Source organism: Diceros bicornis, chromosome 29 (assembly GCF_020826845.1).
Source record: "Diceros bicornis minor isolate mBicDic1 chromosome 29, mDicBic1.mat.cur, whole genome shotgun sequence".
Classification (NCBI taxonomy): Eukaryota; Metazoa; Chordata; class Mammalia; order Perissodactyla; family Rhinocerotidae; genus Diceros; species Diceros bicornis.
In genome coordinates this window covers 20,902,941-20,915,147 of record NC_080768.1, presented here as the reverse complement: position 1 = coordinate 20,915,147, position 12,207 = coordinate 20,902,941, and the positions used below count along the sequence as shown (strand labels likewise).

The window sequence follows — 12,207 nt, the reverse complement described above, 5'->3', positions numbered from 1 at the left end:
TCACATCTGTACTTTACAGAGATAAGCAGGTTTCCAAATATGCCTAAAGGTAGTTTCAAGTCTTATATGATGATGGTGATGATCGTATATCACTTAGTCATCTGTTTACTAAATTGAACACTCACTGTATGCCAGGCACTGAGCTGAGTACTTTTTCATACAGTGCTTCATACAGCCACATCTTTATGTTGATGTTCATATTAATTAACAGTGATTCATTGGGTCCAAAGCCTATACAAAATTCTGTGAATAAGTATGACTAGCTGTATGAATAATAAATGTGGTCCATCGTCCTAGTACTTCGTTTAGACTAATCTTGCTCATATTCATCAGTTGAATTGTCCCTGACAAAGTGAAGAATAGGATGTGTTAATCAGATTTTGATAGTAAAAGAATTTTATAGATCTGAGGCTCTTTTGATTCTTACTGCAAAGCCATTTATGCACACCTCCTGAATCAATATCTAATGGTGAAACTGACACTGGAATTTTTTTTAAAAAATGGTTAAAAGATTAATATTTGTGAGATTTGGTTTCTTTTTCTTATATAGAGAAGCATTGGAAGTGATTCTCAAGGTAGAGCAACAGCTGCCAACAACAAACGTCAGCTTAGTGAAAATCGGAAGCCCTTCAACTTTTTGCCTATGCAGATTAATACTAATAAGAGCAGAGATGCTGCTCTGAGTCCTCAAAAGAGAGAAGTGATTGGATCAGCACAATGTAAAGAGTTGTTTGCTTCTGCTTTAAGTAATGACCTTTTGCAAAACTGTCAAGTCTCTGAAGAAGATGGGAGAGGAGAACCTGCAATGGAGAGCAGCCAGGTGATAAAATTTGTTTCTTTTGGGGGCCGGCCCAGTGGCGCAAGCGGTTGGGTGCGCGTGCTCCGCTGCGGCGGCCCGGGGTTTGCTGGTTCGGATCCCGGGCGCGCACCGACGCACTGCTTTGGCAAGCCATGCTGTGGCGGCGTCCCATATAAAGTGGAGGAGGATGGGCACGGATGTTAGCCCAGGGCCGTCTTCCTCGGCAAAAAAAGAGGAGGATTGGCGGATGTTAGCACAGGGCTGATCTCCTCACAAAAAAAAAAAAAAAAAAAAATTTGTTTCTTTTGCTCTTTGCTTTCATAAACCTCAAAGTAGAAACTTTAAGATTAAAAAAAAATTATATTGGGTTATGCACATAGGAATTTTTGTTGAATTAAAGTACTTCCCTGACTCGTCGTTAATCTATCAGGTTTATTCAAAATAGTATAAATTTCTTTTTACCCAAAATGATTGTAGAAATGGCACATTCAGGTAAATTAAGGCTTCTGTCTATCTGCCAAATTTTATATTGCCAATTTTTAGTAAACGGGGTTGGGAACAATGTGATTAATAGATTGTTGTAAGAATTTTTTTAAATGGTGACATAATCCTTTTGAAAAGTTACTTTCAAACGTATTTATAATACTTTTATTTATTAAAAAATTATAAACAAAAAATTCATATAAACAATAGTTTGGTATGCAGTTCTATAAGTAAAATTTTTCAGGTAATGTAAATTAAAACTAATTTTGAAATTTTTAAATTAACAGTAATTGGAGTTGTTAGTATTGCCAATTGTGTTGTGATTAAATTCTAAATTTGATTCAGATCTTTTGCATGTATGAATTCACACAATAAACCTAGAAGTATCTTTGGTTATGGTATTTGAAACAAAAAAATCTATAAAATTATTGCTGTTGAATGAATTATGCTCAGTTTTACATACTGTTTACTTTCATGCTTTCCTTTTTTTAAAAAATATTTTTCCTGCAGATTGTAAGCAGGCTTGTTCAGATTCGGGACTACATTACTAAAGCTAGTTCCATGCGGGAAGATCTTGTAGAGAAAAACGAAAGATCTGCTAATGTTGAGCGCCTTACTCATCTAATAGATCACCTTAAAGAACAAGAAAAGTCATACATGAAATTTCTTCAAAAAATCCTTGTAAGTTTTGGACCTTTTAAGTAATGTATTGAGTTATTTTTGTAGTGTATTGGTATACATAAACTGATGATATTCTGATGCTACCGCAAAGGAGTTAATATATTTTTGAAAAATCGTGCCATCCATTATAACTTTTTATTGCCATTTTTAATAGTTGTATGATTTATACCACTAAAATATTTCAGGCTAGAGAAAATGAGGAGGAGGATGTTCGGACTATAGATTCAGCTGTGGGATCTGGTTCTGTAGCTGAGAGCACATCGCTAAACATAGATGTGCAGTCTGAGGCTTCAGATACCACGGTAAGCGGCTTTTTGGTAATTAAAGTGCTGGAAATGAGGATTTAAATTTCCCCTCGTTTTTCAAGATGATATTTTTGTAGGCATTCCTTAATGAAAAGTGTATTTCAGGGAAGAAACTCTCAAATTGTTAATGCTGTATATATTCTTTTTAAACACGGAAGTTTAAAAGTTTTGTTTATTAACCTTAAAAATAGTGTTAATGGTTGATTTGAAAATTAGTAATTTCTGATCTTCAGCTGCAGAAACATGGTTTTTCTAGTTTTTTTTGTTAAGCACAGCTTTACTAATTTTAAGAAGCATTGGGAAAGTTAAAATTCACTGTGAATACAGAGGCTGTAAGTACAGAGTATCATTAGTGATTGCTTAGCATGTCTCTGGGAAAAGTCTCAAGTTTATTTGCCATTGAGGACTCATTTTAAGGCTATTAGGATTTTTCATTTCTCAGGCAGGCCTAGAACTGGAGCAAAACCAGATGACTAAAAATTTGAGGTGAAGACTAGAAAATGAGATAGGGTAGCATTTACATTGTGATTTATTCACAGTGAGAAAAATACTGTAACTTCTGACAGTACAAAATGAAATTTATCAAAGTATCATCTTTTGGAAAAATAATTAGGAATTTACAAAACTTTAAGAAAAGATTTGTAAAATAAACAGTTCATAGAAGTTAGTGTGCTTCGAAATCAGTATGCTTTTAAGCATTTTTACTTGAACAGATGCACCTATAACTATGCGTTAGTAAACTTGAAAACCTGTTATCAGTAAAGCTTTTCTTGTGAAAGGATAACCATATATGTCTGTCTTTTGTATCTGAGATATGTTTCAAAATACCAGTCAGCATTAGGAATTTGAGGGTTTGTTTCCTTTTAGTATTGACCTGCATAGTTTATTATCTGCCTCCTTTCTCTTCCCTGCCCTTCCTAATTTGAAGAGGAAATTTGAATTTTTTTCTCTACATTATTTTCACCAGGAGATACTCAGAGAGCTTGATCCAAACAGTCGTGAAGAACAGATTCTACTGTGGGGAAATTGTTTTTCTATTTACAGTGATGCTGGGAATAATTTCTTCCTCACGTTTCATTCCAGCAGAACTGGAAGGGTTGGGGCATGTGGGTAAAGGAATTCTGTTGGGGAGGGGTAGGAAATGGTATAGTTGATTATTATAATTTATATACTAGCATATATAGAGTTTACCATGATGAGAATTTCCTTCATAACTTAAAATCATGACATTATGAAAATTGATTAGTAACATAGAATAAGTGTTAAAATATGCTTCAGCAGTTGTATTGCTTGGAAATTGCCTAGGATATGATACTCACGTAGTTACAATTAGTAATAGTCTAGTCTACAGAAATTTAAAGTATAAGTTTATTGCCACTTGGGGAATGGTGGATTGATTTTTAAAAAGATGGACTGGTAAATTCTTTATATTTATTTACAAGGCTGGCTTGTATGTTAAACAGGAGTTTGTGTTAAGAAATTAATATGCTACACTATTTAATAAAGGAGGCATCTTTTAGTCTGAGAATTCGGCCGTGCATTGAGGACAAACTAGGGAATTCAGCTTCACGAGAACAGGTTTCAGACATTGACGTTACTACAAGTCCCCAAGGGAAAGGTGACAGACCTCCTCAGAATGGCAGGGAACTGAGGCCTAATAGGAAATATAGCCGAAAACGTGGATTTCCCTCAAAGGTATACTTCACAATATTAACTTGGGAAGTCTCTAAATGAACACCTCTTTTGTTCATATTTCTTCTTTCTTATTTGCTTTTCTGTTGTTGCTGTTACTTTTAAATATATAAATTATTAACATGGTTAATTATTATACTGTAATTTGCTTTAGTAAAATGCTCTCCTTTAGTTTTTTATTCTTTTCTACTTTCTTATACTCCTCTATGGACTACATGTGGCAGCTGTTTTTAATTTCCATTAAAAAGGATTTGAAACTTAATCCATTTTCCATTTTTTTGCTACTGAAAATTCGAAATATAATATGTTCTTAAACCTTGACCGTTAGTTGCTTTTTGTTTCTGATATTTGTGTTCATGGATTAAGATGGCACTTTTATGTTTTGTCTTATTTCCTGTAGTTAAAGAAAAAGAAAATAGAGCAAGCTGTTAGCTTTGTCTTTTTAGAATCAAATATTTTCAGTATTTTTTGGTTTGTATTTTTGTTCCTGTTGGAAACCTCTTCTGTTTTTTTTTTTTTTTTTAGAAAAATATTTAGTTATCCAGTTGACTTGTTTGCTAATGTTTTTGGTATTTTTTTCTCCAATGTTTGCTCTGAATGTTCTTTCAATTTTTCGTGATTTGCATAAGTGCACTCAGGAAAGGTTTAAAGACAACTGTTTGTGTAGCTCCACTTAATACAGCATTTGTGAAGGTGCTCATATCCGTTTGGCAAGAGTAAAGTACTATTTTAATAATTAAGTATAGATAAGACTAATTCCATATGTTTTATTACTAGCTTATTACCTAGGCTTGATAGTCTTTCGTTTCTGTTACACAGATTGTTTTGTTTTGTTTTTATGGCTGTTTAAAAATAATAGAACTTAATCTTTAGGTATTTTGGCAGTTTTTTTTTTTTACTGGCACCGGTAAGAGTTGTAGGATACAGTTTGAAATCAGCTATGGTGATCTCACGCTAACGTGTTAACCAAAAAGTGCCTCCATTCAACAGAAGAGCAAATAAAGTAGCTGATTATTTTTAAAAGTAGTGGCATTAGAAAAGAGAAAGTGAACTTGAAGCACAGTAGATATCCTTTGGACTTATTGTTCTTCTCTGTAAGTCTTCTGAATAGTAACAAACAGAACTTGAGTTGACAATTACTACAGTATAGTATCTGCCATTTTTACTTTTTTTCTTAAAGCATTATATTTACTTTTAAAAACCACTTTTCTGTTTTTAAATTTCTTTGAATAATGTCCTTATAAATGAATATTATTCTGTCGTGAACTTGCTTTTTGGAGTTTATTCCAATTTGATTCTTTTTAGTCTTTTGATTTTTAGTGCCCTCCTAGGGTACTTCTATCAGTACTTTGTTTATAAAATGCTTTTAATTTCTTAGAAAAAATTCCAAATTCCCACCAACTGGCTTTATCCTTTCTCTATTATGCAGAATCTGTGATTCTCCCCACCCCACCTTCATTCCCTCCTTAACATCCTTTCAAAATGTAGCATTCTATTGGAAGAGGAGGAAAAAAAAGTTGAGGCCTTAACTGAGATTCAGAGCTTAAAGCAACCTTGTGAGTTGTGGTTTGATATGAAATGATTGATATTCTTCAGCTGCCTACAAGGGCATAGTTCATTTTATGGAATATTTTATAGACATGATGACATTTTGCATAATTTTTAAAAAGAAGCCTTCCACAAATACCCATGTCCTCATTGTTTTCCCATACTTATCTTGCCCCCCACACTTAATCTCAGCTCTTAGAGAATTTCTAAGCTTTTTAAATACCATCTACCCTTTTTTTTTGCTGTTTTCCTCATTTCTGATTACTTCATGTGGGCTAGCTTTGTCTCCCAAACCAGACTGTGCTTTTTCAGAGGCTATGTCTTAGACTTCTGTATTTAGAACTATCTAAGCACATAATTTTGGGGCAGAGAGTATGGTGTGAGAAACACTAAACTAGAACCCAGGAATCTGACTTCTGCTAACTGTGATATTAGATAAATCACAGCTTTATCTTCTCTGGGCTTATAGTTCCTCACCTTTCACATGAAAAAAATGGGAGTATATGTTATCTGAAGTACTTTTTAGTTATAAAAATATATTTGAATCCATGAATAATTATTGGAGGAACCTCACATGAGTAGAAGAAAGGAAGACTTAGGGTTTTCTGAAGTTGGACTGTTACATGTATGCAAATCAGGATTTCATGCCTAAGTTATTTTTTTTAATCTTCAAATTATAAATGTGCTTGTTGAAGGTGACTCAAAAAGTTTAAATAAAAATATGTTTTTGAAGGGTGGATATAGTCCTGGCTTCCTTTTTGGATTTCTATTCCTTGCACATCCTCTTGGCATGTTCTTATCCCTAGCTATTTTTATTTTCATTTTCTTATCTTCCCTTTCTTTATATTTGATTGTAGTCCTCACTCGCCTCTCTCAGCTCAGCTTTTCTAAGTATCAGTCTGAAATGTTATTTATATGGATGCAAAAGTTATTAATCAGTAATAAAACCCCACTAATTTTGAAAACTGTTGGGAATTCATCTTTTGATTAGTGAAAAATCTGAAGGTAATTGTGTTTACTTTAATAATTCAGAATTCTTTATAATTAGGGTATCAGAGTTTTGCAAATCTGACTAAGAAGGATTAAACTTCTTTTAAAAGGTTTGCTTTTTAAAGTGTGAAAATCCATAATATTAAATTGTTTAGTAAACTCTTTAGAATTAGATAGCTTTAAGGGTACCTTGAGGTCTAAACTATTTTTGAGAGATGGGAGGATTATCAGTTAGGTGGAGATATGCATTCTTGAAGGTTTTCTTTTCTCCTAGGTGACTTTTTGCCTCATTTGCTTAATGTTTCTTCTCCTAATTTATTACTGTTGATACTTTTCTGGTGTATTTGATTGATATTAACCTGGAGAGATTTTTTTTCATTTCGTTGAAATCTGTTATCTATTTGGGTCTGGTTTTACATTTTAACAATGACTATGATGAAGTTATTTTGGATCAAATCTGAGAAGGCAGCCTATTGATAGTTACCTCTCCTCTTCAAATTGTTTTTTCAAGATGTAAACCGTCTTGAAATAAGCCAGAACTAAGAAGAATTTTGACAGGAATGAATGTAAATGTTTACAAGGTAACTCCACTTGTATAGGATGGGAGAGAACTGAGTAAACAGTTAATTTAAAATAGGCTTTAGTTTATTGAAAGTTCAAGACAACAGAAAATCTCCAATAAATAGTGGCTTGACCAAGATAGATTATTTGTCTTCCGTGTTCATGAACTCTAGTCAGGCAGTCCAGAATAGACAGAGCACTGACTGGGCTTCTCTGATATGTACATCACATATTCTAACCATGGTCTTCCACTTCCTATTTGATCTTAATTTCTTCAGGTACTTCATTCTGAGCCATGTATTTATTTGTTCACTTGTTAATTTTATTGATTACCAAGTCAGAGTGTATAATGCTATCACAGTTATTCATTCTTATTCACTGGTGAGTTCTACTTGGGCAGCTAAAAGAAAGGGTTTTTCATAGTGTTGGTAAGGAATGTCACCCAGGAGGGAATTTCTCGATAGCCATCTGTGTTCTCCATAATTTCTCTAGGAATCTAATGCGCATAGGGAAAGTAGGTCAGTGCATTTTTACTTTCAAAAGAAATCATTGAATTTCTTTATTCTCCTTAGTAACTTTGGTGGATTAGGGGGGAGATCATTCATTTAAAATCTGCATAACCCCAAGAAAAATTTGATAGCAAAGCAAATTTAAAATTGACTAAATATTTCTAAATTAATAGAAATATTTTATGTAGATATTAGGTAAAATCATTAAACTTTTAAAATATAAAGATTTTTGAAAAGGCAAATCAATGATGAAAAATACCATTATGGTATACATTTAATGCATAATTTGGCTTATAATTTATTGTTTTTGAATTGTATTTAAATTCATCTCTGCTTAATTGGGTTTTATTTTTTCTTACTGGATTACATTTGCGTAGTTTTAAGATTAACATTTAAAATTTTATAATTTCTTGTTAAGTAGCATCTGTTTAATCTGTTCCTCTACTGTTAGGCAAAATGCTAGCTTTGGGGGCGCATTTCAAAGTATTCTATTTTATGTATTTATGAGTATTCAGACTCAGCTAAATGAATGTATTTTCAAAGAAAAATGGTAATGATATCTTTGATACAGAATTTTCTGCTTTATTGTATGTTTACATAATATGATGAAGTAAATTAAAGTGTTTCATGTGAGATTATCAAATAAAAAATGTATTTTTAAAATTTCTGTCCTTGGTTAGAGAATAGTGGATTCGTTGTTTTGTTTTGTTGGTTTTTTGTAACATCACTTTTAGGAGTAGGGCAGAATGTTTTTTAATCTGGTCTTTTCAAGGATGTTTTTAGGGCATTAACCTGGTATCATCGGCTCCTCTTTTTCTCTAAGGTCTGGATTCCTCATTTGTGTGTGTGTATGTGTATGTATGTGTAGGTCCTTTGGCTTGGATCCCTCCTTTTTGTGTGTGTGTGTGTATATGTGTGTGTGTATGTGTAGGTCCTTTTGCCCTCTCAGCCTTTGTGTCTTCTTTTTTGTATGCCTTTTTCTTTACTTTCCACTTGTTAATTCCTCTTCATGCTAAGCCATTGCTTATGGTCTTTTACCGTGAAATTACCTAACTACCTAACTCTTAACATCACAGGCTTATCTCTGTGTCATCATTTTATTCTTTCTTTTCTTTTTCTTCAAGTCTACTAAAACCATATCTAGCGCTGTATATTTAATACTAATTTATTATCTAGTATGTACTTTGCCATTGGTAGTTGAAATAGGAACGTGGATTTTAATAGTCAGATATAAGTATTGTTGATTTTATTTTCTAGGCCAGAAATCCTCAGCAGGAGCCTATGGAAGAGATAGAAAATTTGAAGAAACAACATGATTTATTGAAAAGGATGTTACAGCAGCAGGAGCAACTGAGAGCTCTGCAGGGACGACAAGCTGCTCTTCTTGCTCTGCAACATAAAGCAGAGCAAGCCATTGCTGTGATGGATGATTCAGGTATGTCACAGTCTTAGAAGGTTGTTTCTATAAGCAAGGCTCAATAAGTAATGGTCTTGCAGGGTGGATGCTGGTTGTTGTATAATCAGATCTTGATTGTTGACTAGTTCAGAAACCTGCATGTGAGGCTCACCCTGTCCTGTGCTTTTCTCTGGTTATGCAGACAAGGTTGCAGGGGCAACTCCTGGTCATCATACTGTACCGTGCAGACAGCCAGCTCGCTCTCCTTTTCATCAGAGAGTACCCTTAAGAGGTAAAAAGGACAGGCTGTCGTTTGTTTTTGTACCTCAGACTGGTAGGGCTCTTGATGCTTTTATTTCCACCTTTGTGCTTTATTCAACTAGGATTGTCATAGTTTGCTTGCCTACCAAGAAAGCTTTAAAACTTTAAGTGAGGCATTGAATAAGTTTGTAGAGCTTCTTTAGCTTCTGCAGTTAGTAGTAGCTCTGTTATTTCCATTAGGTATCCAATTGTATACGCTATTTCTTTTGAACTATAATTTATATCCTATGTAGTCTTCCTGAGACTCAGAATGCTCTTTTCTTTCTTCCTCCTCCCGTCATAGCCATGTGTCATTTAGGTGGAAATTGTATTGAATTCTTTAGTATTGAGTCTGATTTTATAGTTATCTCATTCAAACCTAAAGTGTTTAATTTCTCATTAAGTTGAAAACTCAGTAAAACTAAAGTATATTTTCTAGTAGTCTGTCTTCCCAGTCTAATAATGATTTATCTCCTGTGGGCCCTCCATTTTAGGTCCTCACTGAGAATAATTGAAGTTGCTCAGTTTATCCTGCTGTCCACACCTAGCCAGCCCACTGGCTGAGCTCTTTTATCACTGTTATACGTAATTTAATTTTGTGTTTTCATAAGGAACTTTATAATTTGGAAGTGACTTACTCTTTCGTAATAATTATATAGTTGTATATAATATATATAGGTATATGTAATAATTATACAGATTTTCATCCCCATTTTTCTTTTGTAAAATCCAGAGTGTCATAGCTTTTACATTTACATTTAGGAAATAGATAATTTAGGAACAAACAAAATATTTTAACAGTGACCAATACTAGTTTGGTTAATGACTAACCTTTTAAATATTTTTCGAGTTTGGAGTATCAGAGACTTTCTTGTGCTGGTTTGTTCTCTTAAATAGTTACATTTACATCATCTTATTTGATCATTGCAAAATTGTAGATTAGTCAGAATTTTTTGCTTATTATTTTATAGAGAAGGAAACACAGAGTTTCTGACTTGCCTAGGCTTATATGGAATTTTAGTAGAATCAGATCTCTGGGGTTCCAGGTCAGAGGTCTCCTATTTCTGAATATGAACTTTGATTTTTAAGTAAGTAGATAATCTCTTCTTTTTGTACTATTGTGAGACAGGGACCAAGAGTAGAATGAACAGGAGTTTAAATTTGAATTTATTTTATATACTATTTCAAAAACAATTTTAGGTTAGTAATTTTAAAACAGATTGCCTCTTTTATTTATGAGATTTTGCAGAAGACTGCTGATGAAAAACCAGAATTGTAGTATTTAATATTCTGGTATATAAGAGAGGCAACATAATTGTCATGGTAAAGAGTGCTCCTTTCATCATATAACTAGCGAGTTGTGAGTTAGTTTTCTAGACCATAATTTATTTCTTTTCAAAATAGAGTTTGGACTAGATGTGTGGGGTTCTCTCAAGCCCTGAAATTCTAATTTCTTAGTGGAAAAAGCTAGTATTTTCCTTTAAAACAGAGCAATTTATATTCAGTGTCTCTTATAGAGCTGGAGAGGATAAGCATGGAGTGGTTGGTTAGTAGAGCAGTAACTGTTATGAAAATTATCATCAGAATACTGCCTTAGGAAGATAGAAACTGCAGTCTTTTAGTATGACTTGTATCACAAGCAACTCCTTCAATAAATTATCTGTTCTACTGCAGGGGTCAGCAGACTATGGCCAGCTGGATTTGGCCCACTGCCTGAAATAAAGCTTTATGGAACACGGCCATGCCCATTTGTTTTTGTGTTGTATGTGGTTGCTTTTGCCCTACAATGGCAGAGTTGAGTAGTTGAGACAAAAATTATGTTTCCACAAAGCCTAATATATTTACTATTTGAATCTTTAAGAAAAGTTTGCCAGCCTCTATACTAGAGCATTGATTCTGTTGGGGGAGGTGAGGATTGAGACCTGTCAGAATCAGCAGTGCTTTTTCAGACTAACCAGTTTCCCTGCCACTGCCCAACCTGGTAGACCTGCCACAGCCCCACTCCATCGAGTCACTAGTCTTAAGTGGGATGTATCGTATCTCTCCTTAATGTTGGGACAGAAAAAGATGAACCACTATACTAGAGTTCTGTGAGTGTCCCTTTATTTTCACCTTAGATGGCAACTTTTAATAAAATGATTTGTTGGCACGTAAATCTAAGAGGTTAACTAGTTTCAAATAATGTTAGGTAAGATTTTGTTTTTTTTCCAAAATGTATTTTTAGCTTCTCAGAAATTGAAAAGGTGCTGTGTTTATTTATTTGCTTTAATGAGTAGTTAATTGTCTTTCCAGTTGTAACAGAAACTACAGGTAGCCTATCTGGAGTCAGTATCACATCTGAACTAAATGAAGAATTGAATGATTTAATTCAGCGTTTTCATAATCAGCTTCGTGATTCTCAGGTAACTTAATTGTTTTAGTATAGTTGAGTTTAAAATCATGTTAATTAAAACAGTGGTTCTCAAACTTTCCTGAGATAAATATCACTTGGCATGATAGTTTAAAAAATGTAGAATTCTAGTCAGTGGGATCCCCCACGTCCAGAATTGTAAATCATACTTTTGGGGTGGGCTTCCCCCTCATGTGAGTCCACTTCTGGCAGTCTAGGGGCTATACTTTCAGAAACACTAAATTAGAGGAAAATCTACTTGGACTGAAGTGATTGGTGAAATTTTCCCTTTGTATGCTACTATATGACATGTTCTTCTTTTCTCTAAAAGATTGTTAGTGATCACAGCCTTAACTTATATTTGAATTTATGTGCTTGCAATATTTTACTAATAATTTTAAGAAAGTTCTTGAAGTTTAATTTCAGATTTAAAAGGTGTTATAATTTGATAACCTTTGTAAACAATGATATAAATGTAAAATTTCAATTTGTGGACCTTGAGTAAGAAAGGGTGAATTAATACCTCTACACTGGGAATGAGTATGATTCAAGAT

General features: G+C 33.6%; 1 protein-coding gene across 33 annotated transcripts in view; it reads left to right on the top strand.

Annotated features, from left to right (window-relative positions):
- PCM1 (pericentriolar material 1) overlaps positions 1-12,207 on the top strand; it is an 89,617-nt gene that overhangs the window by 14,404 nt on the left and 63,006 nt on the right. For 18 of the 33 annotated variants that reach the window (XM_058525056.1, XM_058525047.1, XM_058525055.1 and 15 more), the window contains 7 exons: positions 551-820; positions 1,793-1,963; positions 2,149-2,265; positions 3,775-3,963; positions 8,826-9,003; positions 9,167-9,256; positions 11,557-11,666. In XM_058525056.1, the coding sequence (XP_058381039.1) occupies positions 551-820; positions 1,793-1,963; positions 2,149-2,265; positions 3,775-3,963; positions 8,826-9,003; positions 9,167-9,256; positions 11,557-11,666 (1,125 nt within the window). The remainder of the gene's footprint in view (positions 1-550; positions 821-1,792; positions 1,964-2,148; positions 2,266-3,774; positions 3,964-8,825; positions 9,004-9,166; positions 9,257-11,556; positions 11,667-12,207) is intronic. The other 15 variants (XM_058525061.1, XM_058525066.1, XM_058525060.1 and 12 more) reach the window with 5 other exon arrangements.